Source organism: Doryrhamphus excisus, chromosome 1 (genome assembly GCF_030265055.1).
Source record: "Doryrhamphus excisus isolate RoL2022-K1 chromosome 1, RoL_Dexc_1.0, whole genome shotgun sequence".
NCBI classification, from domain to species: Eukaryota; Metazoa; Chordata; class Actinopteri; order Syngnathiformes; family Syngnathidae; genus Doryrhamphus; species Doryrhamphus excisus.
Window position 1 is genome coordinate 7,180,856 of NC_080466.1, and position 24,534 is coordinate 7,205,389.

Consider the following 24,534-nt stretch of genomic DNA (forward strand, 5'->3'; position numbering starts at 1 on the left):
ACCCGCACACTCCAGCTGCAGGAAAAACGTATCTGAAAAGTTTGGGCACCAATTTTGCAAACAGGAGTTATGATACAAATTTTAGATAACTGTGAAAACTGCTGAGCAGCAAGCAGTTATTTCACTGATATTGTTTTTCCAAGAAAGAAGGTTGTCTTATATTTGGGTCAATACGGCAATTTATATCTTCAGTTTAAGTGAAGTCTTGTGTAGAAAATGTTCAAGTTGCAGTGACAAAAAAATGTTATTTTCTTGAATACCGAACATGACATGAACATCCATATGACATATTCAGGGATGTCTTAAGTGCGGCCCGGGTGCCATTTACAGCACATTGGCCCTCGGCTCATGTTAAGAGGATAAAGACAAAGTAGGAGAAAAAAAGTCATGATATTGAGTAAAAATAAAAAATAAGTTGCAATATGAGAAACAAAAAGAACCTTGCAATTTTTTGGAAAATTAGGTTGGGAATATATGAGAATAGTCATGATGTGAATTTTTTTTTATAAATATAAAAAAAAATTTCAACATATCTCTATTGGATATTTTAAAAATACTGAATGGCCCCTCAATCTTTTTTTCCACTATGTGACCCTTTGTGGTAAAAGTTTGGACTCCCTTGGTCTAGATCAGGGGTCAGCAACCCACGGCTCCAGAGCCGCATGTGGCTCTTCAGCCTCTTTGTTTTGGCTTCCTTTCCAAATGAAGAAAAATGCCCATCTTTGTAATGAGTTTTGAAAAAAATCTGACTTTCTATGAGACTGTATACTACCAAGAATACTTGATCAACTCTGCTTTTTCTCCTCTGAACTACTTTGATACCCCAAAATTCCCTCTGAATCTGGCAGTCAATCAAAATCTTGGGAGACTCGCAATTCGCTCCGGATGTGACCACGTTGCTACACTGCATTTTGCTGTTAAAACTTAAAAATTACAACTTTTGAAAGTTTATTAGCTATTGTTTATAAATTATGTTTTGCGGCTCCAGCCTATTTTTCTTTAGTGAGGGAGGGGGGGTAAAATGGCTCTTTTGATAGTAGAGGTTACCGACCTCTGGTCTAGATTGTGAGAATTTACAAGATCCCTTGTAAGATAAGATAAAGGATGTACATTTTCAAACTGTAATAATATAAAATAAAATACAAAATTCACTTGTGTGTCACTTCCAACCAAATGTTACCCATTCAATCATTACAAATTCACTTAAACTCAACATTTGAGCATCAATCATTGTAAGTGGATGTGAATGTGCAGAACATAGCAAGCACAACACATAAAACAACACAAAATGCTTCTCTGGTAATATGTGTTCACTTCATTCAACTAGGACAGTTGTTGGGGAATATACTGCGTGTATATATATATATATAGATATATAATAAACAAATATTCAAGTAATGTGGTATATTAACCATAGAGAATACCCTGACTGTGCTACATTGTTGTTGTTGATGGATGATAGTCCCCTGAGTGTGACCCACATATAGGTCGCTTTGTTTCACATAGGGCTAGGAATAACAATAAGTAGGAATTCTGTTGAGTGAGGAATTTGTGTTTTGAAGTGCACTACTTGGCTGCCACCAGCAGAGGCGCTGTTGATTCAATCTCAAGTTTGTGGTCTGAAGGTGGCTTGGCACGTTCTGCTCAATACAACACTGGCATGGAAATAGGTGTTTAGAACATTCAAAGATCACTTTGAACATATTTTTGAAATAATCGATTGGCATTACTACGTAGATTAAGAATAATGTAGCCAAACACCCATCCTATTACATACTGTGTCAAATCCAAACATTGGTTTATTAGCTGTAGAATAAATATATCCTAAGTTTAATAAAATGTGAATATTAACAGACGATGAGTGTTATTATTCAAACTACAAAATAAAGGTTACTGTAATGTTACTTTTAGTCATATATTCTCTCATCTGGGCCACACTCGTAGCTGTTTACCTCCCCTGGGTTAGGATAATATGAAGGACAAAAAGACAATCGTGTGCTTTTACTTTACAGTTGACACATGACCAGAGAGAGACTTTAAAATAAGAATACATGTCAAGACAAAAAAAAGATAAGTTTGCTATTTGTTGGCAACCACAAGGTTGCCATTCAAATAAAATCTGTGATGTGATGTAACCCAAAACAGTAAAAAAAACAACACATATTTGTTAAGCCAAATGAGTTCATCCATTCAGACTGATTGTCTCTGGGTGCAGGCAATATTGATGGTGGTTCCTTACAGAGGTGCTCCTTGTAAGACTGCTACACTCTTCAATTGTGGCCTTTTTGGAGCCTAATATTTAGTAGTCCTCCACAGCCGCCTGTTTAAAAACAAACTAACAAACAAAAAAAAGCCCGGGCATGTATTGGTGGTTTGGTGGACAGTACCCGAGCTGCCAACAGTGTCACCATGTGTTCACTCTGTGCTTCGGTCTGGAAAACTGTTTCCAGCTGTAAAATCTGAAACATTGGGTGTGAATCCCCCCTTTTCAGAACCACCAGTTAGCACTCTTGTAAACAAAAAAAGCTTGATAATGGCGAGAGAAGTGGTCCGTAAAGGAAAAGAAGAGGGTGGATGTTGTACCCTGTAAACACAAAAATCCTCTTGGAGTGATTCAGGAGGGACTTTAGTTCGTTAGTCGGCATCTTCAGAGCAGATGGGCTAGTCGGGTCTGAAGATGGGGATCTTCGGGAGGAATTCTATTAGGATTACCTGAGTGGGATGAGAGAAAGAGAGAGCACAATTTGAAAACATTGTTTAAAAAACAGGCGTCACATGACTGTACGTGTATTTATCAAAGAACATGACAATTCTTGCAACAATTATGATGCTAATAGCATATATCTTTCAAGTCCCTGACACAATTGATGTGGCAATTGCGATGAATTTTAATAACTATGTGACAGAATAATGACACACGTTAATTAGGTGGTTGTGTTGTACAAAGTAAACAAATGGAAAAGACAAAAACAGACTCCAAGCATCAATTGACTATTTTGTATCAAAGGAAGACCACTGGTATGCTATTGTTTACGTTGTTATTATTATTGTTAAGTCAAACCGTGTCATAGTGAGTAATAATTTGAAGCTATTCCTCCCTGATTCTAAGGTTATCAACCTAACCTGTACTCCTGTAAATAGTTTGGGGGTGGAATAAAACTGCGAGAAAATCTACTGGAGTTGAGTTGATAAAGTGTGTTTTGTTTTTTTTAAACTTCTTATGCTTGTTTGACAGGAACATTAACAAGTGTGATATGTGTATCTGAACTGCCATCATGTGGGAAGACATCTGCATCAAAAGCTTTTTTTTAAATATCAGTAGTGGTTAACATATTTTTACACTCTTAGACTGTTTTACAATACCTAATGTTGCTAAAAACCTTGTCTGTACGGTCAGAGTTTTATGCTGTTGAAAGTTGAAACAGATCCCTCACAATGAAGAAAACTGTCTCCAATTTCCAGAATGGATCGTGTTTGGCACGGTAAGTCAAAAGAACAACAATCAAAGTTGAAGCCTTTAAATTGGTCTGCACTTACATATTCCATCATGTTGTTGGATTCACACTTCCTTTTGCTCAGTCGCCAATGCAAACACAACTGTAAAACAGATGGCAACACAGCGCATTCAGTAGACTGATAGACAGCAAACCTCCGCCAAGGCCCAACAATCACAACGGATAGCAGTTAGCATTATGCTGCAAGGAAGAGGAATGCAGGTAACAGTTTTGTAAATGCATGTTGTCTATAAACACACAAACAGACCTTGTGGTAGAGTCTACTGTTCTCCCACTCTAGAAGCTTCTCTATAGATCTTCTTGTCTGAAAGCAAACATTGAAAAATGCTCTCATGGTTATGTGTATTACAGATACAAAAGTTGTGTGTGTGTGCGTGCATGTGTGTGTCTTACCCTCTTGCTGAGACAAATGACAGGCCACAAACTGAAGCCAAGTGTGCAACAGCAGCAGAGGCAGCCGCACAAGAGCCACCTCACGTTCACCGGCAGCGTCTTCCTCAGACAGCTGTTCACGCGGTTGATACTTGCTTTGAATTCTTCTGGTGCTACCTGAGAGAGCACACATGTACAGGTATGTGGTGGTACTTACCATGTAACTCACAAAGTAATTAATGATCGCTGTTTCGTGGTTGAATATGGCCTACAAAAAAAATACTCATTTAACATTACATTTACATTGGCCTCAGGCTTTCAGTGTTTGGTGAGACAGAAGTCATCTCAGAAAAGGTTTAATTTCACAACAAGCACAAAAGTAATAACATAATCATAATAACAAAGGCTACCATGAGCCACGACAGCTCTGAACCTACGAAGTCACTTCCTGTCCTCTACACATTTGTCCGCCCGACATTAAGGTCCGCTAGGGAACACATTTACCGTGACGCACACAAGTAGCAGTACATCTACATCTTAAATGGCTTACTTTAAACCATCATCACATACATGGATGAGACAATAGCCACCTTGGGAAGTAGATTGTCTGGAAAAGAACAAAAAGGAACCTACAGGAAATAGATTATTTTTTCTGATTACATGTACTATAATGGCTAATACAAATGTAAGGGTGGCTATATGGGTGTTTCATGTCTAGGGGGCTAATAAGGTTAATGTTTTCTATGTTGTAATTATGAAAATATTCCATTTAATGCTATTGATTTCTACTTTGCGGAAATTCTGGAGCCAATCAACCATGATAAACAAGGGATTTCTATAATATTGTCCCTTGACAATATGCTGCAGTAAAAATTGATTCATGCCAGATATATGAACATTGTATTCCAATAGCGTGTTTCACTCACCTTGCCTGTAAGTGCTGAAGGAAATTCCGATTCAAATTTGTTACTAAGCCCAAACCTGTGGAGTTAAGAGGAACATCAAAATGGAGATGTAAACATTGGGAGTCTTAAAGTGGCATTTGTCATGATCATTAAAAATATATATCCCTCTAAACTGGCACAGAAAATGTACAATTTAAAGCAAATCTCAAAGATCTCTGTTTAAAGTTATTTAGTGTCATGTGGCTTCTTCAAGAAGGAGCAGCTGTTTAAAACCGTTACGTTAAAATTGCCTGTACAGCTGCAAATGTTTTATGATGGTAAAAATTTATGAAGCTGTGATGTTTAAATGTACAGTTTTTCGTTTTATTATGTTCTGTGGTTACAAATCAATTAATTTAAAAAAATAGTATTGGCCTTTAAATACAAGACTCACTGGAGAATTAGTTTCAGGGTGTGCAGGGCTTGAGCCCTTTATATGCCGGATGCCCTTCAATGATGAAGAAAAATCATATCCTTGATCATGTTAAAGGATCTGCTCCTATGAAAGTCGCAGTAATAACCAAGCACTCTAGAGGTCTCATAATTGAGAATGAAAGGTTGCTAGTGCTTTGACTGGAAGACCAGACTCAACACTATCCCAGTGAACCTTATGTTGATTGTTTGTAACCTTCAAAAGTATCGTAAACGGGGTAAGAGAGCAAAAGCTATGGATTTAATGCTTGTATTTAGTGATTGTATTACTTTATTTTATGTCAATCGAGTCTTCTGTGTACAACATAGGTGACTTAAGTGTTAATTTAGGTATGAGTTCCGACTTCCAACACGTCGAAGGAACGGAATTCGTTTGTAATCCGAGGACCACTGGTATAACGCAGCATAATCGGATTCAACCAAGTTTAACATTTTTTCCGTAATAAATAACTAATGTGGAATTTTTTTTTAATGTGGAAGCGATGTGAAGTCATTTCCTAGTGAACAAAATGGTAAAATGAGAAGAATGAAGTGTACTATAACTGTGTTCAATGCTACGAGACTTTGCCTGTCCTTTGGTCTCACATTCTTAGTCATGCTTCGAATTTTAAAAATGGCTGACATAAGCATGAACAAGTATAGTATGAAGGGAGACAATGACATGAAAAACAATGCATATATGTAAAAGTAGCCTCAACTCTTATAGTTAGCATGTGGCTAACAGAGTAGCTAAATTGAGCCATAACGGAGGCTAATAAAGTTAGCATCCAGCTAGCACCAACCGGGCTAATGGTCAGGCGACAACGTTAGAAGTCTCCCCCCAATGGCAGCGAGCCTCGTCAGCCACTTACACGGTGACGTGTCCGGAGCCTCTCACCACCACCGGGTCCGGAGCGTACTTGAGAAGCTGTTCCTCCGCGGCCCTGTCCTCGTCCTCTTCCTCCTCCTCTTCCTCGTAGATCTCGTCAAAGTCCTCCATCATCGCACCACGTCCCCGCCAAACCGCGATGCTCCCGGGTCGAGACGCCGGGTCAGACACGATGGATTCTACCAGCAAACCTACTCGGATGGAGACTGAGCAAGTAAAGAATAAAGCGAGGCGTCCCGCAAACGATAGTTCACATCTTCCAGGCGCAGGCTCACAAACAAAACATCAACATCCGCGGCAGTCGCCGTACGACACCGGAAGCGCACTTGTATGTTTTCTGCCGGAGATACAATATACATAAATACTTATTTAAGACAAACTAGAAACTCTTGTTGGTTTTTACACAGCAACGAGGGAAATTATTTAAAAGTGAATCAATTATGTCACACCGCCATATTAGCATATTTCCTTATTTAGAAAATATTTACCGGAAATTATACACCGATATATAAAACGCATGTTTTATGAGTGCCATAACATTTAAAAATCAGGACTACGAGAGAAAAATGTACCTTTCTTATTGAAAGGCTGGACCGGAAATGATTTAATACATACACATAGTATAAAAACATTAATCTTATTGATGTTAAAGTACCCAGAAATATAAAAATTAGGACAGTACAGAAAATCCAGCTTGTCATCAGGTTCTATTTTGTACGTAACGGTTATTTGTCTACCGGTTGTCTTATTTTGAAAGACATGGCCGGAAATTATTTAGTACCAAAATACTGTATCCATATTATTACGTTATTACGTTGTTCTTGTTAATTCACACAAGAATATTCAAAATTACGAATGTATGATAAATTATACATATACGATATATACTCTACTATAATATGCGTACATATATGTTATCCGGTAACATTTTTAGACACCAATATGTCTTATTCTGAAATACTATACCGGAAGTAGGACGAGAACCAAAACATGAAGCAACAGTCGTGTAAGTGTAGACATACAAATGTTTTTTTTATTGAACAATGTTAACATAATTTAGAATTATTTTTGTATAGTTGGTGGTTATTGAAAGTATATGTACTGTGCATACAGTCTTAGATACGTCAAGAACATTACTTCCTGGTTTAGTGAAGTGCCGCCATCATTTGGTTAAATCCGTTTATGTTTGAGTATTTTCAAATCATGACCACAAGCACTTTAAAAGCGATTGTACAAGTTTTCAGGGACGTGGTTCCTGTCGTGACGAGCGGGGTGTTCTTGATCATCTTCACGTCGTGTGCTTTGTTTGGCATCCTAACCTATTTAGACCTGCCTCCTGTGAGCCTGAGCGTTGGTTCCAGTGTTTTTCTCAATGGACATGTACACAGGCTCTTCACCTACCCTTTCTACCACAGAAGCCTCAGCCAGCTGCTCCTCAGCAACTGCACCATTGTGTTCCTCAGTGGTAGTTTGGAGAAAGGAGTTGGCACTGTTCGTTTCCTGTTTGTGTGCACCCTGATGTCCACCATCACTGGTTTGTTGTACGCCTTCCTGGATGTCCTGCAGGATAGCCAAGCACCCACAGAGGGCTTAGTACCTGTGGCCCTGGCCTGTGTGACCCTCACCACCACACACACAAAAATGACGAAAGGATTCCTTTGTGGGGTCAGTTTCCCCACCATGGCGCTCCCGTGTGTGTTTGTCCTAATCACCAACATCTTCATTCCTCATACGGTGCTCCCATGCTGCATCATAGCCACACTCATTGGATGGATCCACGGAAGAGGATGGTTCTCCCTTTTGGACATGTCTGAGGCCAGGGCAGGTCTTTTGGAGAAGATCGCACCTTTCCGCTTGTTGAGAAGCATCAGCATGATAGTGTTCGTCCCAGCGTCCACAGAGGAGAGGAGGCAAACATTGCTCCCTCAAATAAACCCAACACCTGGCTCCTACCCAGTGCAGGCCTATGCACCTGTGTCGAGCGCCAACATGGCTGCTGGGAGCACCGGCGAGATGTATGATGGTTGGAGGAACTCTGCCGGTGCTGTATCTGGTCCAGCACTTCTCCCTCATCTTCATGGTTCTGCACCAGGCTTTAGTGGACACATTTTAGAACAAAACCTCAGTCAAAGCTGGAAACACAACCATCACGGCCATAGTCATGGCCATCTTCAGTTTAAGTAGTTTTCTCATCTCGCTGTCCGTTTTTCTGTTTCTCAGTCGAGGCAGAGGGCCATCGATATAGTCTTGTTTCTCTTGGTACTTTCTTTTTAAGTTAGTTTTTCTGTGTACTATGAGCATGCATTATACAACTGATGCTAATAATCAGCGTCCCCCTGTGACTGCAATAAAAATGTCATTTCACATCAATATTATTAATGGATGCTCTTCTGACACAGAGACAGACATCTTTATATGAGCAAATAAGTTAGTTTATACTGTGTATGTATTTTCTATATACACTTCAGCTTAGAAAGGGGATTCTTCACCACTTTTACTGGAATGCTTCCAGACCAGTTTAAGAGTGGCGAGTGTGATGTATTTTATTTCATTTATGTTTGTCATGGTATTAGATATTGATTCTGAATGGTTCCAGATGTTGTTGGTTTGGAGTAGTTTATGTATTCAAAGATTAAGTGTTAACTGGTTTTCTTGCTTTAGTATATCTGTAATGTTATGCATTGTTATATTGCATTTTTTAAATATTATTATTGATTTGTATAATTGTGATAGTGGTATTATGAAGAGGTGGATTGGGTCCCTACTGGAGGCACAGTTACCAGATGCACCACCCACCACTGATGTAACAATGTGCATGTGAATGGGATTACTTTAGTGAGTGACAGAGTAACCAGAGGCCAAACTATGGTGTGCACATCAGCACTTTGGTTTAATTGACAATTTTGTAAAGACAAATTAATCAGCTGCTCAGATGACATACGAGTCCCTTTGGATCAGGAAAGCCACTGAGATGCTGAGTTTCACAAGATTTAATGCTCTACATGGAAAACAGGACTCATTCCTCCCAGGTATCACCATAGATGTTTTTCTTCACTGTAACATAGGAAACATACATGATACAATGTGTTTCATGAAAAATATAATAAGTCATATTTAATACATTTGTTCAAAGACAGCCCACCGCTTTTTGTTGGTCTTTCCTGGTCCTTCTCGGGTGGCGTTTTAGGTAGTGTCTCTGCCTTTTGAGTGAGCGTGACTTCATAATTCTCACGGTTTTTGAGCCGCAAGTCCTCATAGAGGATGGCCTTCCTTTTGGGTATGTCCTCTTCCATGTACGTCTGGACTGCAGGGGACAGAAAGGAATTAGTTAGTGAACAGTTGAATGCATTGGGGAAAGTTGTCTCTTTAATTTCTTGGCTGCACATCGTCATTTTTACCAATTGAATTTGTCCCTGAGTAGCCCTCAAACGCTTGGTTGTACTTAAGTCTGTGTTCAGCTGGTATAGCAAGCATCATTTCTGTGTCTTAATGTCCCCTTAGAGTATTTCCATTGTTTAGTTGATACCAGCCCAGTCCAGGGTGTACCCTGCCTTTTGTCCAAAGTCAGCTGGCCTAGGCTCCAGCATAGAAGATGGATGGTTAATTGATATCAGCATAAACAATTCACTGTGGAAGTTATTATATAATATTCTGACAACAGGTGACACCAGAAAGTCAACACTTTCCTATCACTCACTCACACATACGAGCAGTGACCTGGAGAGATTTTTTTTTTCAAAAACAGGTCTTGAACAATACCTACATATGATTTATATAAACACTCAGGTCATTGTGATGTCTAACCCTACTTTCCATTGCCATTTAAAACATACATACAAGTTATAGGTAAAATAAACAATGATAAATGTCACAGTCTTACCTGGTGCATCTTCATTCCTCATTTGAGAGGGTGTTTCTTGATTAAACCCATATCCATGTTCTGATGTCTGGGTCACGCCCTCTGCTGGCTGGAACATGGTGTCAAAGTTCTGGCTGTTTGGGTCGCTCAGCTCTGACTGAGGACTGATGGGATTAGGGAGGAAAATCAGAACACTGTGTTACAGTAGGATGGGAGAGTGGAGAATGACACAGTGGGTGTGGTGTGGGTGGTACACACGACTGTGGAAGCAGTCCTGGTTTCCTTCTCAGGGCATCTGCCAGAGGAGAGTTCTCCAGGTTCTTGAACTTCTCATGACACGTTTTTATGTAGGAAATCCTGCCTGCCATGTAGCCACAGAAGCCAGCAACTGGCGGGCACAAACAAGGGGGTGCATACATTAAAACGTACAGCTGCATTCATGGACACTGGGAAATATCCCACTGAGAACAAAACGACAGCATTTGTTTGTTTCATACAGTGGGAGTTTTGTAGAAAGACGTTCAAACTTACAGGCCACTTTGGGAAAAGCCCCAAACCTTGGAGATGCAGAGAGAAACCCTAACATATAAACAAAACAGAGCTAGCTTAATCATATGTACTCATTTTCTATAAATACTCTCGATAGAAAATGTGTGTGTTTACCTCTGGAAACAAGGGCTTGAGTGACTGCCATGCTCACCACAGCAAATGGCAACTCTACAAGAGAAGCATCATTTTTATTTTTTCTTATAACGTCAACATAGTGAAGCACCTCTTCCCTAAAGTTGTGGCATTGCTTCAAGCACTTCAAGCACAGCGACATGAACTTACCTCTGTAATATAAACTCTCCTGGCGACACTCTTTTAAAAGTTTCCTCTCCTCTTCCGTTGGAATGTAGGCCAAACCCAAAGGTGCCTGTAGATGAGCAACCAGAGATGATGTTTAATGTTAAGCAACACTCAGGCTTAATTAAAGACAAAGTGGTGAAGGATAAACCAGCAGGTGTTTGGGTAATAGTCATTTCAAGCTAGCATGCTACCGTCTTAGCACATGCTTGGATAATGCTAACCTGTGCTCCTCGCCGCTCCACCTCCTCCTTGAAACCCGCAGCAGAGGAAGACATGTCCCCCAAAACAATAGCCTCTTTCGTAGCCTTCAATGCATGGGAAATAGCATAAAGCAATCCACTAAAACTGGAGTGCCATTTGATACAATGTCGTCCTCTGTGTGACGTAACCCGGAAGTGAAAGGTGACTTTAGTAGATGGGTAGCTGTAAACAAAAAAGGTGTCTTTATAGAGAACAGCCCAACAACAAATTATATTTAATATTATTATTTATTATTATTTTTTAAAGCTATGTGTGTTAATAATAAAAAAAATAGAGTTCAATATTTCAACGGGACCTTTTCGTTAGAAAAGTTTCAATATGGCTCACGTGTGCCCTCTAGTGACGTTTTTGTTAAATACAGGGCTGTACAGTGATGCAGGGTGTTATCATAATAGAGAAGCATATAGTATATAGTATATAGCAAATACTCTGTTCGCGACAACAAATACTACAAATATATTTAATTATTTTTGGCATAATTTGTTGTTCATCTAACATATAAACAGGAGACATAATGGAGGCATTGGGGATAAAATGACAAAAGCATACGGAAACAAAATTATACTGTACAAAAATATAATATTCAAAATTGGCCCGTGAAAAACATCAAAGAATTGAAAAAAAATCATATTTTTAATCTCATTTTATCTCATTCATTAGACCCATATGTAGACATTATAAAAATAAGCATTGTATTATATTTGGTTTATCAATGTTTTCAAAAACAAACAAACAAAACAGGCATTAAATGAAACACTACAGTATATAACACATAAATACATTCATAAAACATATTTCTAAAAAATGTAAACTATATACAGTATAGAATATAAAATAGTCCTTTATTGTCATTGTAACAAGTACAACGAAATTGAAAAATTCCTGAGGTAATCCTAAAGGGATTAAAAAGTCTAGCCGCTAGATGTCGCCATTACGCTATTTCGTAATTATTTGAACCCACCAAAAAATATTTTTTTTATGGTTTTACAGAATTTCTACATGTTTCGAGGTCAAGATAAAGAGAATATGAATGATATAGCACTAACTTTGAAGGGAAACATTGAGGTTAAAAAAAAGTGCATGAAAGAGTATTGACCTCACCAAATTCCTCAGAACAATGCACCAGAGCAACACCTATTACTTATAGCTCACTCTCATGGCTGTGTACAAGTTAGTCTAACTATGATTCTAAACTTGGTTTGAATTAGAGCTCTATGTGTGACCAAGTGGGATTTCATTTCTAAATCTAAATTTAGCACACTGGAGCATTAACCACTGTGTTGATCAATAGTTTGTCACAGTAATCACACACACACACACACACACACACACACAAACTGTGTCAAGTGGAGCCGGAATGACACATTTCACATCCTGTCCTTTTGGAAAAAGACACATACACACACACACACACACACACAGTAGGATAGTCAGATAGTGGCGGTGACAGTCCCAGCGCAAACATCCAGGTATACAACATCAATTAGATTGCACCACAATCTGCAGCAGAGATTACAGGGGCTCGCCAAGGTTTGAGAGGTGTGTTCATCTTATCTGTGAGAGGTGAAACCTTCTTAGAGATGTGACGGCTTCCCCAAGCCTTGACGGACCCTCCTTCACTTTTTCTACTCCACCTGTGTGGATTTGTCAAACTGAAGGCTGCACATTGAGAGCATGGATGCACTAAAGATACCTGGGGTGAGCATACAGTATTATTATTATCATGATATACATGCTTGCTTTGCATTGGACAGCAGTGCAGCCCATCTTAATGTTGCTCAAAATAATTCTGCCATTTTTCTTGCAATGAATTCAGAATACAGAGTAATAATGGAGAATAATGGAGAATTTATTCATTGTGATTTTGTTTCTGATTCAAACCATTCTACGGTGAAAATGTGTTCATTCAGGACATGATGTATGTCTGTTTTTCATGTCTCATAATTCCTTTTTTCCTGTAATTTTACAAGATTTGTTAAATAATTTCCATTTGAACCTCAGAATTTGTACTACTTCCATAATTCTCAATGAGTTGAAAGCATTCCAATGTCAAAATCCTCAAGTCATTCAGGCACTTTTGATACTGAGTGCTAGCATACCAATTGTTAGCATGCTGATATTTTAGTCAATATTATCATGTTAAACATTTACATGATGAAAAATCACATGTGAAACTGCACTTTTTGTATGTTGTTATACCTTGTTAGGTATTAGCAATAGGGAACTACATAATGTGTTCATTTATGACACAAGATATTATTTATGACCTGACATCAGAAATTATGTGCTGCATAATATCGGTTTATCCACGTAAGTTACTAGCATGCTAACTCTTAGCCTGCTAGCTATGAGCATTGACCTTTTTGCGGAATTTTCCCAAAATAAAATAAAAAATGGACTATACATGCCTATTTCGCTAGCTTTAGCATTTTAGCATTTTGTATATCTCATTGAGATTTAGCTTTATAGCAACCATTTATTGCAGTAATAAATATGTCCATGTTATCACAATATAGCCCAGCAGGTTGCTAGCATTGTAGCAACCATCTAGCTGTTAGCATTGTTGGTATTTTAATTGAAAAAAATTGTTAGCAATGGCTAAACGGCACCAAGTAATTTAGATAATAATTATTAAAATTATAATTTTTTTTAATGTGATATAGATCAGCACAGTTTGTTTGATTACATTCACTTACATCTGTTGTCTATTTCAATGGCAGACAATGGAAAAGCAAATATTTAAACAGCAGATTAAAGATTACTTTGTGTGACTGTAACACTTTTTTTTTCCTACAATCCATTATGCTTCATTTCCGTGTAGCACTGTGTCGCTAATGGAATTTTACTGTGGCCCTGAGACCATGTGATAAATTGATCAATACATGTAAGGCTGTGTGACTGTGGAGTAATTGTATTGGGTTTTATGTGTGTGTGTGTGTGTCTATATATATATAATTTTTTTCCATTTTCTGTCATGCTATTTTGGCCTGATCCTTTTCTGCTCTTTTTTGTCAGCCTGTGGAGGATCACAATGAGAAAAATGAAAGCAAAGGTAACTTTTGTGTTTGATAATTTGTTGTGAAAACAATATACAATAATAGAATTGGATATTATATGTTACCTATTAGTACATGCACTGTCATGTTCATGTTTGAATAGAGAATAAAGGGAGTCCTGCACACTCCACCCTGGCTCTGATAGATGGGGACCCAGACGAGGCCGACCCATGGGACCTTCCTGAGCTGCAGGACACTGGGGTGCCATGGTCAGGTGAGGAGAACTTTTAGATAGAACTGCAGAATTGCAGATTACGCAATTGCAACCATGCAGTTTTGTCATGTCATATGGCAAACTGCATATGTTGGGCGTGTCCCCTCCAGCTGATATGGCCATACAATGAATTAATGACATGCATCATATAAAAAATATTGATAGGACTTGTCATAAATATGAATCACATGCGTAAAGAATAAAATGGCATGTATGAATGCACATGGACGTGTCTTCACTAAATATTTTTATGTTATCCAGATGTATTATGTATTATGTTGATACACAAATGTGTTTTCATTGTTTTAAGGTTAGGTTACATATTATAAATAGTAAAACATATACAACATAAAGTGGCAAAACCCTTTAATACTGAACAAAACAACATATATTCTCAACCAGAAATCAGTACCGGCAATTCATTCACTAACTAAAGCTAATCCACAATGCTGAACAAAGGCAACACCCAAGCCTCTAACACATTGAATTACAATTATTGAAATTCACAGATCTAGTGTGTTTATACAGTTGGAAATACGTTCATTTTACCATTTTTATTTGGACTGTACTTCATAACTATCCATTCACAACATAATGTTTACAGTTACAGTTTTACTACTGTGTCACTAGTTTTACTAACTTAGCCATTATTATCATACATAATGTATTATTCATTAGTAGTTTTTATTAGAACTCTTGAATCCATCTAAAAGGGCCTGGAGATCTGTTTGGTAAATAAAGTAGTATACAATTTAAATGTTGCCAGTCATGGAACTCTCATAGTGATGAAAGTCGAAGTTGCAACCTGGACACTGAATTTATTCTGTTAATTTTGTTATATTGAGGTAATTATTGAATTATTAGTAGTAGTATTATTCCAAAACATGGATCAAATGATATTCAGGTGTGTGTCAAATAGTATAAAAATTGTTTCACACAAATAAAGGCAAAAACATACAACCTATCATTCCGTGCCCCTGACCAATACTCCAGTTAATCCATGTGGTTGGTATTGGCTGATCTCACCCATGGATGATCGGAATCGTGAGCATAAAAACCAGATCAGAGCCTCAGTCATTATTATTATTTACATGCATGAACCATAATGTGATTTTGATTTGCTTGTATGTGTCAGACTTGGACACACGGGGGAAAGTGCTGAGGGTGGTGGTGTCAGTGGTGAAGCTCGTTGTGCTGCTGGGCCTCCTCTACATGTTCATCTGCTCCTTGGACATCCTGAGCTCGGCCTTCCAGCTTGTTGGAGGTGGGAAATAAATAAAGTATATGACATTCCAACGAAGCACTGAAAAAAGTAATATCTCCACTTTTTCCGTGCAGGTAAAGCAGCAGGTGACATCTTCCAGGACAATGCTGTGTTGTCCAACCCTCTGGCCGGGTTGGTTATTGGTGTCCTGGTTACTTTGCTGGTTCAAAGCTCTTCCACATCGTCCTCTATTGTTGTCAGCATGGTCTCTTCTGGATGTGAGCACAAAAATTCACATAACACAAGACCCACAGAGAGGATGGGGAAGTATTGTGCTTTTTTTTTTGTGCAGTGCTAACAGTCCAGTTGGCCGTGCCAATCATCATGGGCACCAACATTGGTACTTCTGTCACCAACACACTTGTGGCCATGACGCAGGCTGGGGACCGCAGTGTCTTTCGCAGGTAACCATTTGAGGCCCAAGGTGTGTTTGAATTGGCACATGAACACTCTGAACAAAGTCACTGATAATATCTCTTTATTGCTGTAGCAAGTAGCCCAATAAATCAACTGATTTGTCATAAAAGAGACAGTAGTTATCATTGTAGCATATGTTGCTACCAACTGGCAGATCAAAGTTCATAACTATTTGTATTTATTGTATCTAAATTGATTTTTATGGCATGTGCAGGGCATTCGCAGGGGCCACAGTGCACGACTTTTTCAACTGGCTCTCTGTGTTGGTGCTGCTGCCTCTAGAGGTCGCCACAGGGTACTTGTACGTGTTTACCAAGCTCATCATAGACTCCTTCCAAATCCAGAGTGGAGAAGCTCCTGACCTGTTGAATGTCATCACGGATGTCCTGACAGACTCCATCATACAGGTCAGTAAAAGGGTCTAGTTTGCACTGAGTTACACAAAGTTACACTGAGAAGCATCACATGTTTAGACTATACACATAGACTTTCTTTATTGTCATTGCACAATAACACAGCAGTAAAATTGCCAATGAAATGTTGTTGCCTGGCTCCTGTGTAATAATAAATAATAAATAATAAATAATAAATAATAAATAATAAATAATAAATAATAAATAATAAATAATAAATAATAAATAATAAATAATAAATAATAAATAATAAATAATAAATAATAAATAATAAATAATAAATAATAAATAATAAATAATAAATAATAAATAATAATATGGAGAATAAATAGATTACATCAAATATGAACAACAATATACAGCGTAAACAGTAATTTGTACAAATAATTGAAATAATTTAGAATAAATAACAATAATTTAAAGTTTTGGTTGTGCGTGTGGGCAGGTAGAGGGGCTTATTTGGCATTGAGCAGTCTGATGGCCAGAGGGAAGTAGCTGTCTCTAAACCTGGTTGTTCTACAGCCGATGCTGCAGAGCCTTCTCCCCGATGCCAGGCGAGAAAACAGTCCATGCTGGGGGTGTGTGGGGTCAGAGTAGATCCGACGGGCTCTTGATACGCAGCGAGTGTTTGCTATGTCCTTAATGCTCTTACACTCTTACACTCTTTACACCTGTGTAATTCAACATAGACACAAAGTTTGTTTATGTGCAGAATATAGAATCTGCTGACATCATGTTAAAACTAGTAATTATTCCCGTTTTACTTGTATTTTTCAAAAACTGTATTTTTTGTAAATACACATTAGAAGATTTAAGTTAATGATCGGCTGCACAGGCCTCACAACTAGGAGACCCTAGTTCGATTCCACCCTTGGGCATCTCTGTGTGGAGTTTGCATGTTCTCCCAGTGTATGTGTGGATTTTCTCCGGGTACTCCGGTTTCCTTCCACATTCCAAAAACATGCTAGGTTAATTGGCGACTCCAAATTGTCCATAGGTATGAATGTGAGGGTGAATGGTTGTTTGTTTATATGTGCCCTGTGATTGGCTGACCAGTCCAGAAGAGAGCTGATAAGCGGTAGAAAATGAATGAATTAATGTTTTCTAATCTTCACCAAGTGGAATACATCTAATTGTACTTTTATGTACTCTTATTGGAATGTATGAGGAAATGCAAATGATATCCTGTGGGATACGTTGTGGTCTTCAATAATCATGCATTTCTTCTTCCTAAAATAATATATATGTTGTTTACTTATGAAACAGCTGGACAAGTCTGTCTTAAGTGAAATCGCCACAGGAGACCCAGCAGCCCGGAACAAGAGTCTCATCAAGAAATGGTGCCAAACCTACACCAATACGGTAGGATCAAACACACAAAAACACAAAATAGACCATGCAATAGTTGAAATGTATTGCTGACATTCAGAGCACAGTGAATGTGACAGTTCCTGGTCCGGAGAACTGCACCTCTCCTGAGGTGTGTTGGTTTGACGGAAACTACACCTTCACCCTGAAGAACATCTCACAGACTTACAACATCAAGAAATGTAAGCATGACATTGTACATGCTGACACATGTATCACGTCTTCATGTACTTGGCATGATGTAACCATGTGTCGACAGGTGAGCACCTGTTTGTAGACGTGAACCTGTCCGACCTCGTGGTGGGTCTGATCCTTCTGGCACTTTCTCTGCTGGTGCTCTGCTCCTGTCTGCTGCTCATCGTCAAGCTGCTCAACTCCATGCTGAAGGGTCAAGTGGCTTCGGTCATTAAGAAAATACTCAACACAGGTGAGTGGATTTGCAGGGTTTGATTTCACGCTGATAACACACTCCATGTGGACTAAGGCTGTGTGTACATGTGTGTGGTTACAGATTTCCCATTCCCGTTTGGGTGGGTCACTGGTTACATTGCCATCTTAGTTGGAGCTGGAATGACGTTCATTGTGCAGAGCAGCTCGGTTTTTACCTCCGCTATCACTCCACTTGTTGGTAAGGATTCACCCATGCAACCACACAGCGACATATGCATGCATGCATTCATCCTTCCACTCATCATAAATCCATCTATTCAGCCACTCTCCATTCATCCATCAGCCATATGTGCATTCACCCATTCAACCAATCATCCAAATATACAATTCAGATATCTGTCCATCATTCCAGTCATCCATTATCTTTCTTTCCATCTTCACCATCCATATGTCAGTCAACTAACCACCAGTCCATACATCTATGCATGCATACATCATTGATCCCATTGATCCACTGAGTCATCAACCCATCATGCCACCATCGATGATGCAGTCATCCACCAATCCTACTTCCAGTATTACCAACGATCTTTCCCTTATTGATTGATGGGACAAGTGACGACTGTCATGTGTCACATCCATGCACACAGGCATTGGTGTGATCAGCATACAGAGAGCCTATCCGTTGTCTCTGGGCTCCAACATAGGCACCACCACCACAGCCATCCTGGCAGCCATGGCCAGTCCAGGTGATACACTGGGTAACGCACTGCAGGTGAGTTCTCCAACACAAACATTCAATATTGGTGATTTGCTTCCATGTTAAAAAAGTCTTGCTATGTTTCCTTCAGATTGCACTTGTGCACTTCCTGTTCAACATCTCTGGCATCATTCTGTGGTATCCAATCCCTTTCACGCGGCTCCCCATCCGACTGGCCAAAGGCTTAGGCAACATCACGGCCTCTTATCGCTGGTTCGCCGGTGTATACATCATTTTCTGCTTCTTCCTCCTGCCGCTCCTCGTCTTCAGTCTGTCACTTGCTGGGTGGCAGGTCCTGGTGGGCGTGGCCTGCCCACTGTTGGCTCTGCTCATTGCGATCATAGTGGTGAACGTGCTGCAGAAAAGGAAGCCTGGGTGTCTGCCTGCAAAGTTGAGGTCGTGGGACTTCCTCCCGCTTTGGGCTCACTCGCTTGAACCTTGGGACAAAGTGGTGGGTGTTATCGCAGCCAAATGCTGCTGCTGTTGCAAATGCTGCCACATTGACAACGACAAACAGGGAGACCACAAGCAGATAGAAGTGTATGACAACCCTGCAATGTGTGAAGAGAAAGTCGTGGATAACGACATAAACATTCTGAAAATGACCAAACTTTGAGGTGTGTGGGTTGCAAAGATGCACTTTATTGCACATTATTTATGTCTTCTCTAGATTATTTAAAGTAATGGATGGATTATGGAGTAACTGTGAGATTATCAAGAGCCTATGACAATAATCTGTATTTTTCATGTTGTCAACTAATCACTGAGACAAAAAAAAAACATCTACTACAGTCCAAATGATAAACCATATCCGTGCGCAGCCTTGATTCTTTCATTTCCAGAAATATTCTCAGTGTTACTGCGTTGTCATCAGCCTTCACCTTTTGGATCTTATAGATTTTATTCACTGTAAAAAAAAACACAATAACACATCATTTTAAGGTGTATAAATGATTTTCTAATTGTAAAAAAGTGATTGTATTCAAAGAATATATTCTTTGTAATGATATGAATGTACAACTGAATAAACTTTTTAAACTTTACAAGTAAAGTGTGCTTTTTCATGATGTTCTAAAAGTAATATGTGTCCATCAAGCCTTTGTAGAAAGAATTTACTGCTCCATGTTTGAGAGAAATTGTGGCTTTTCAAGTTCTGGGTTCATGTTATCTCAAAAACACGACACCACCTTTGACCTGCCTCTAGTAGATAAAAAAAAGACATGGACAAACACAGATGATTAACATTAAAGCTACAGACACAGAAAACAATACTGTATGTTCCCAGTGTCAGATGTATTTAATATTGTATGTACTGTTGATAAAAATATTATGGGACCCTAAAGTATACATGAAAAGTCTGATATATATAACATCACATGTCCTGTTATGTTATGTGCTGCAAACATACGTGTGATTGTTCACTTGTCTCTCACACACACACACACACACACACACATTTCCTGGACTTTGGCTGATGTCCTTTAAATTACTGGTGAGGCAGCGGCACGTGTGACTGTGATAGTGTGTAACGGGGTATAGCTGTCTTAAGAACATTCTCATCTTATCTGTTGTCATAATTCTGCTTGTTTCACACTCAAATGCAAACAAATGTATATCTATGGTTGTTCTATGTATTAGGATATATTAGTTATTTATTTGACAGACTACTCACAGAATGTGCTGTGGGAAAAAGTTCTGAAGGAGTTCTGAAGGTTTTAGTTCACAATGTTTGTGATTGACTTAGTTGACCTTGAAAGTGTATTTTCTTACCTGTGTTGCTTGCTGTAGTCTGTGGAATGTCCAGCAGAGGAACCCCTTGAGCTCTACTGTTATTTTATTTGAAAAATGACCGATGACACCTTCTGCATTCATCTTAATTTAAATAATTTATCACATGAAATATCTAAACATAAGATACAATTAAAATATGTATATAAATAAATGAAAAAATAACATGGATAACAATTGACGTAGCAGTACATGAATGGATGTTTACACTTGCATCAGTCATCATGTCCAAAAAGAAGTATGAGGAAGCAGATATGATTTAATCCAACCCCATGTCTTTTTTCCAGCAATCATAACATTATGACTATACATTACGAGTATAGTCCCATTAAAACTGATATTAACAACCTACAGTAAGTAAATAAACAAAGATATCTGACTTGTGTCTTCCATAATTTAATTCCATTGACAGATATGCTGAATGTGTTGTTCCTGTGTACACATGTTTTGAGATTTGCCATTTTATCTTGTGCATGTGTCTCATTTTATTATCTATTATGATCTGTAGAAAGTTGATTTTGTTCCCTTTTTCAATGTCTAGGCCATCTATTTCCATATTGGTTGAGTGTCTTTTCTATTGTTGTAATACTATTATATTATTTAGATATTACCTATACTGTACAATATACAGTATTCCAATACTAACAGCCTATTGAAAGGTGATTAAACATTTCCTACTGAACCCGGTCAACTCAGAGGTAAGAAAAAATGATTATACAACCTTTCATATAATACTGACACCAAAGTTAATTATTTGTGTCTTATCACAATTTTATTAATCAAATATCTGATAGATAGTGACACGCGGTGGTGAAAAAGAACACATTAGAGCAAAGTCACCGTTGGACAAACAAAATAATTTATTTCTTTCAAATCCAGCGGCAATGTGTGGTTACGTCCATTGCAGATGATTCATGCACACATGTCATGTCACACACTCTGTACAAAGCCACTACAGTACACCTACAAGCTCATGGCTATAGTAAAAAGAAACTTTGGTATAAATAAATACATCGGTAGCACTATTCATGGTGCTATAGAAAGGGGCGTGATGATTAATTTCAACATATTAGGGCTACGGTGTACTCTGCACCTCTCTGGAGGTCCTTGGAGAGAGCGCACACTTGTGCAAAAAAAATTTGTGACCTCCGTTTTGGGATGGACTGCGAATGAAAAAGAGAAAAACAACACAGTTCCCGTGTGAGCGTCCTGCTTAGAAGGGAGGGGGTCCGTAGTAGGCGGTGTAGGCCGCCACGATGCCCTGTGTTTCGGCCAGCTCATCGCAGCCCATGTTCAGCTCGCACACCTCTCTAAGGCTGCATAAAGAAACAGGAGACTTTGTATTACGTTGGTGCTTTTAAGGGAAGGGAAGTCAAGTCCAAAACAAGCTCTTACCTCTCGAGCTGGAAAGGGGACAGGACTCCTGAGGCCTGGCGTCTTCTCCTCAACATAACAGCAGCCAGGTCTCGCTTCATGACCACGTGGGATTCTATGGTGAATACCAGACATAAGAAGTCACGGTGGAGTACATTTCACATGCCTGTATGGACATGCCTGAAGGACCTTCACAGGTCTCCAGGTCAAGTCCTTGCTAGCAATCTGGACTAGCAATCTATGTTTCTCAGATCTTGACACCAAGCACCACCTCCAAAATGTTTTTACTACCTTCATGAACCATCATGATTTTCTGGAGTACCACTAAATGTAGGCCATGTACAATGAAGGGTACTTGTACCACAGTTTGGGAAGCAATGCTTACCTTCAGTACTGGCTGATTCGGATGAGGAGGAAGATGAAGAGGAAGAGGAAGAATCGGAGGCAGAGTCGGAGTTAGAGTCGGAGCCTGAATCGGAATCTGAGTCCGAATCAGATGAGTCTGAATCTGAATCAGACGAGTCTGAGGATGAGTCAGAGTTGGTTGAATCTCCATTGTCTCCGTTGTCTCCGTTGTCTCCATTGTCTCCGTTGTCTCCGTTGTCACCGGTGTCAGCATGGTCAACAGCGACGCCTTGGTCGTCGGTGTGATCACCGTCGTGATCCACGTAAACCTCATATTCAACAGCTGGTGAGTGGACAGACAACACATGCATGAGAAGAGGTTCCTTCCACAATCAGTGGTGAGTTCTGTACTCTTTTACTTTAAAATGTCAGAAAACAATATTTTGTTCAAAAATGTCTGAAAGCCAGATGTAGTCATCGATTCCCTACCCCGTAGCCCTGTTCTAGAATGTTCCTTACCTCCTGTGGCCCAGCACACAGACAGGAGAGCACAGAGAGCGAGGATGGTGAGAGTCTTCATGGTGTCTTCCTTAGATGTCTTCTCTTGGTGCTTTGACCGAGCTGGTTGGTTCTTCTGCTTCTATCGTCCAGATGCGACGTCCATTATATACTCTTATCTGCGTCCCCTCTCAGACAATGAGGTGATCTTCTGATTGGCTGGAGAATCACATGTCAACTCTTGCACTTGTCAAAGGGGGAATGCCGCAGAAACTCCTACTCACTCCTGGCACTCGCTTCAAGAATTCACTCAGCCCAGCGCAGCCCTAAAATGTTCTTGGGTCTGTGTGATGTCTGGGAATTTGAGAGTATTTTCATCAAATTAATGTTACATAATCATCTTACCTCTTTGACATTCAGTGGTTGCAAGAAGATGAGCTAAAATCCATAGAAATTATTGCTGCAGCCGTCATTAACTCACATATGGCAACAGCTTTGCTGACTAAATGAAATTATTTCAAAAAGTAAAACAGTAAAGAGTAGGGCAGGAAGACATCTTATTTTATGTGTATTTTTTTTATATGATATCATATACAGTCTACTTGCATTAATATAACTACTGTATGTGCAGAAAATCCCAGTGTTGTTGTTTTAGTACAATGTTAGTCTAGTAGAGTTAGTAAAATAAAAAATATTTTTTGTGTGTGGAATGTGCATGTTTTAGTTGGAAATGACATTATATCATTTCATATTATATAGAATATTTTTTGTATTTTGACAAAAAGCGTTTTTTCTCAATGAAGGCATCTTAAATGTTCTAAATCAGGGGTCTCAAACTCAATTTACCTGGGGGCCACTGGAGCTAGGGTCTGGGCAAGGCTGGGCTGCATCAGGTCCCCCCCCCCCCCCCCCCCCCCCCCCCGCCCAAAAAAAAAAACAAACGCATTTATTAAAAACAGAAAAATATACAAAGTGCTTTGGTTCCGATTTTCTACAATAAAAGCTCTGATAAAACATTCCATTGTTCTCAAATATCTTAATTTTTATTTTTCTGCACGAAATAAGATGAAAAATAAATAAACAAATCAAGAATAAAGAAAATCAATCAATCAGTAATAAATAAATCAATATAATAATAATAATAAAACTGCAAATAATAAAAACTTAAGAAACCACATATAGTTGGTGGGTAGACAAATTATTTAAAGCATTTTTAGAGCCCTGTAGACATGACAAAACACAACTATAGTCACATTTATACTTTTTTTATTTACAACATATTGCGCAACTGCAGGGTCTTGAGACACATGCTAACTCGCAAACTAGAGAGCTAGCGACCTAAACGGTAGCCTTCAAGTTATTTCCTTTAAACTTAAATAGCCAAAAACTTACCACTTCCACACGGATAGGGAGGATAACTATTAACAGTTATTTAACCTTTAACATGAACATTAATCAAACTTAACAATTTTTCTGGGTACATGATACCATACAGCATCCATATCAAACTTGCGCGGGCCGCACTAACATTAAACTTTCATATCAAG

The 24,534-nt window shown here is 38.9% G+C and overlaps 5 protein-coding genes across 8 annotated transcripts; 2 read left to right on the plus strand and 3 right to left on the minus strand.

Moving 5' to 3' along the window:
• Positions 1–225: 225 nt before the first annotated feature.
• Positions 226–6,491, minus strand: chic2 (cysteine-rich hydrophobic domain 2). Its single transcript, XM_058065447.1, has 6 exons — positions 6,115–6,491; positions 4,814–4,868; positions 3,909–4,064; positions 3,763–3,819; positions 3,538–3,597; positions 226–2,712 (listed from the first exon to the last, which is right to left on the minus strand). The coding sequence occupies exons 1-6, from the start codon at positions 6,243–6,245 to the stop codon at positions 2,662–2,664; spliced, it is 510 nt and encodes a 169-aa protein (XP_057921430.1). The 5' UTR covers positions 6,246–6,491; the 3' UTR covers positions 226–2,661.
• LOC131123108 (sodium-dependent phosphate transport protein 2B-like) lies at positions 5,903–19,918 on the plus strand. 4 transcript variants are annotated; one of them, XM_058065438.1, is made up of 13 exons: positions 5,903–7,137; positions 14,116–14,152; positions 14,260–14,370; positions 15,506–15,634; positions 15,709–15,852; positions 15,927–16,038; positions 16,266–16,458; positions 17,731–17,826; positions 17,894–18,014; positions 18,092–18,259; positions 18,344–18,460; positions 18,873–18,997; positions 19,074–19,918. In XM_058065438.1, the coding sequence occupies exons 4-13, from the start codon at positions 15,583–15,585 to the stop codon at positions 19,596–19,598; spliced, it is 1,653 nt and encodes a 550-aa protein (XP_057921421.1). In that variant the 5' UTR covers positions 5,903–7,137; positions 14,116–14,152; positions 14,260–14,370; positions 15,506–15,582; the 3' UTR covers positions 19,599–19,918. The 4 variants fall into 4 exon arrangements, with proteins under 4 accessions (XP_057921421.1, XP_057921419.1, XP_057921420.1 ...); XM_058065436.1 differs by lacking the exon at positions 5,903–7,137 and adding an exon at positions 12,536–12,798; XM_058065437.1 differs by lacking the exon at positions 5,903–7,137 and adding an exon at positions 12,536–12,798 and having other exon boundaries at positions 14,302–14,370.
• On the plus strand, positions 7,097–10,491 carry rhbdd2 (rhomboid domain containing 2). The gene has a single exon (XM_058065443.1). The coding sequence runs from the start codon at positions 7,314–7,316 to the stop codon at positions 8,313–8,315; it is 1,002 nt and encodes a 333-aa protein (XP_057921426.1). The 5' UTR covers positions 7,097–7,313; the 3' UTR covers positions 8,316–10,491.
• On the minus strand, positions 9,003–11,246 carry LOC131123206 (OCIA domain-containing protein 1-like). The gene is made up of 8 exons (XM_058065444.1): positions 11,061–11,246; positions 10,822–10,906; positions 10,654–10,707; positions 10,522–10,569; positions 10,249–10,378; positions 10,012–10,154; positions 9,274–9,435; positions 9,003–9,185 (listed from the first exon to the last, which is right to left on the minus strand). The coding sequence occupies exons 1-8, from the start codon at positions 11,112–11,114 to the stop codon at positions 9,148–9,150; spliced, it is 714 nt and encodes a 237-aa protein (XP_057921427.1). The 5' UTR covers positions 11,115–11,246; the 3' UTR covers positions 9,003–9,147.
• A 1,749-nt stretch (positions 19,919–21,667) lies between the features above and the next one.
• On the minus strand, positions 21,668–23,122 carry bglapl (bone gamma-carboxyglutamate (gla) protein, like). The gene is made up of 4 exons (XM_058081514.1): positions 23,009–23,122; positions 22,530–22,832; positions 22,166–22,259; positions 21,668–22,086 (listed from the first exon to the last, which is right to left on the minus strand). The coding sequence occupies exons 1-4, from the start codon at positions 23,067–23,069 to the stop codon at positions 21,984–21,986; spliced, it is 561 nt and encodes a 186-aa protein (XP_057937497.1). The 5' UTR covers positions 23,070–23,122; the 3' UTR covers positions 21,668–21,983.
• Positions 23,123–24,534: the final 1,412 nt, after the last annotated feature.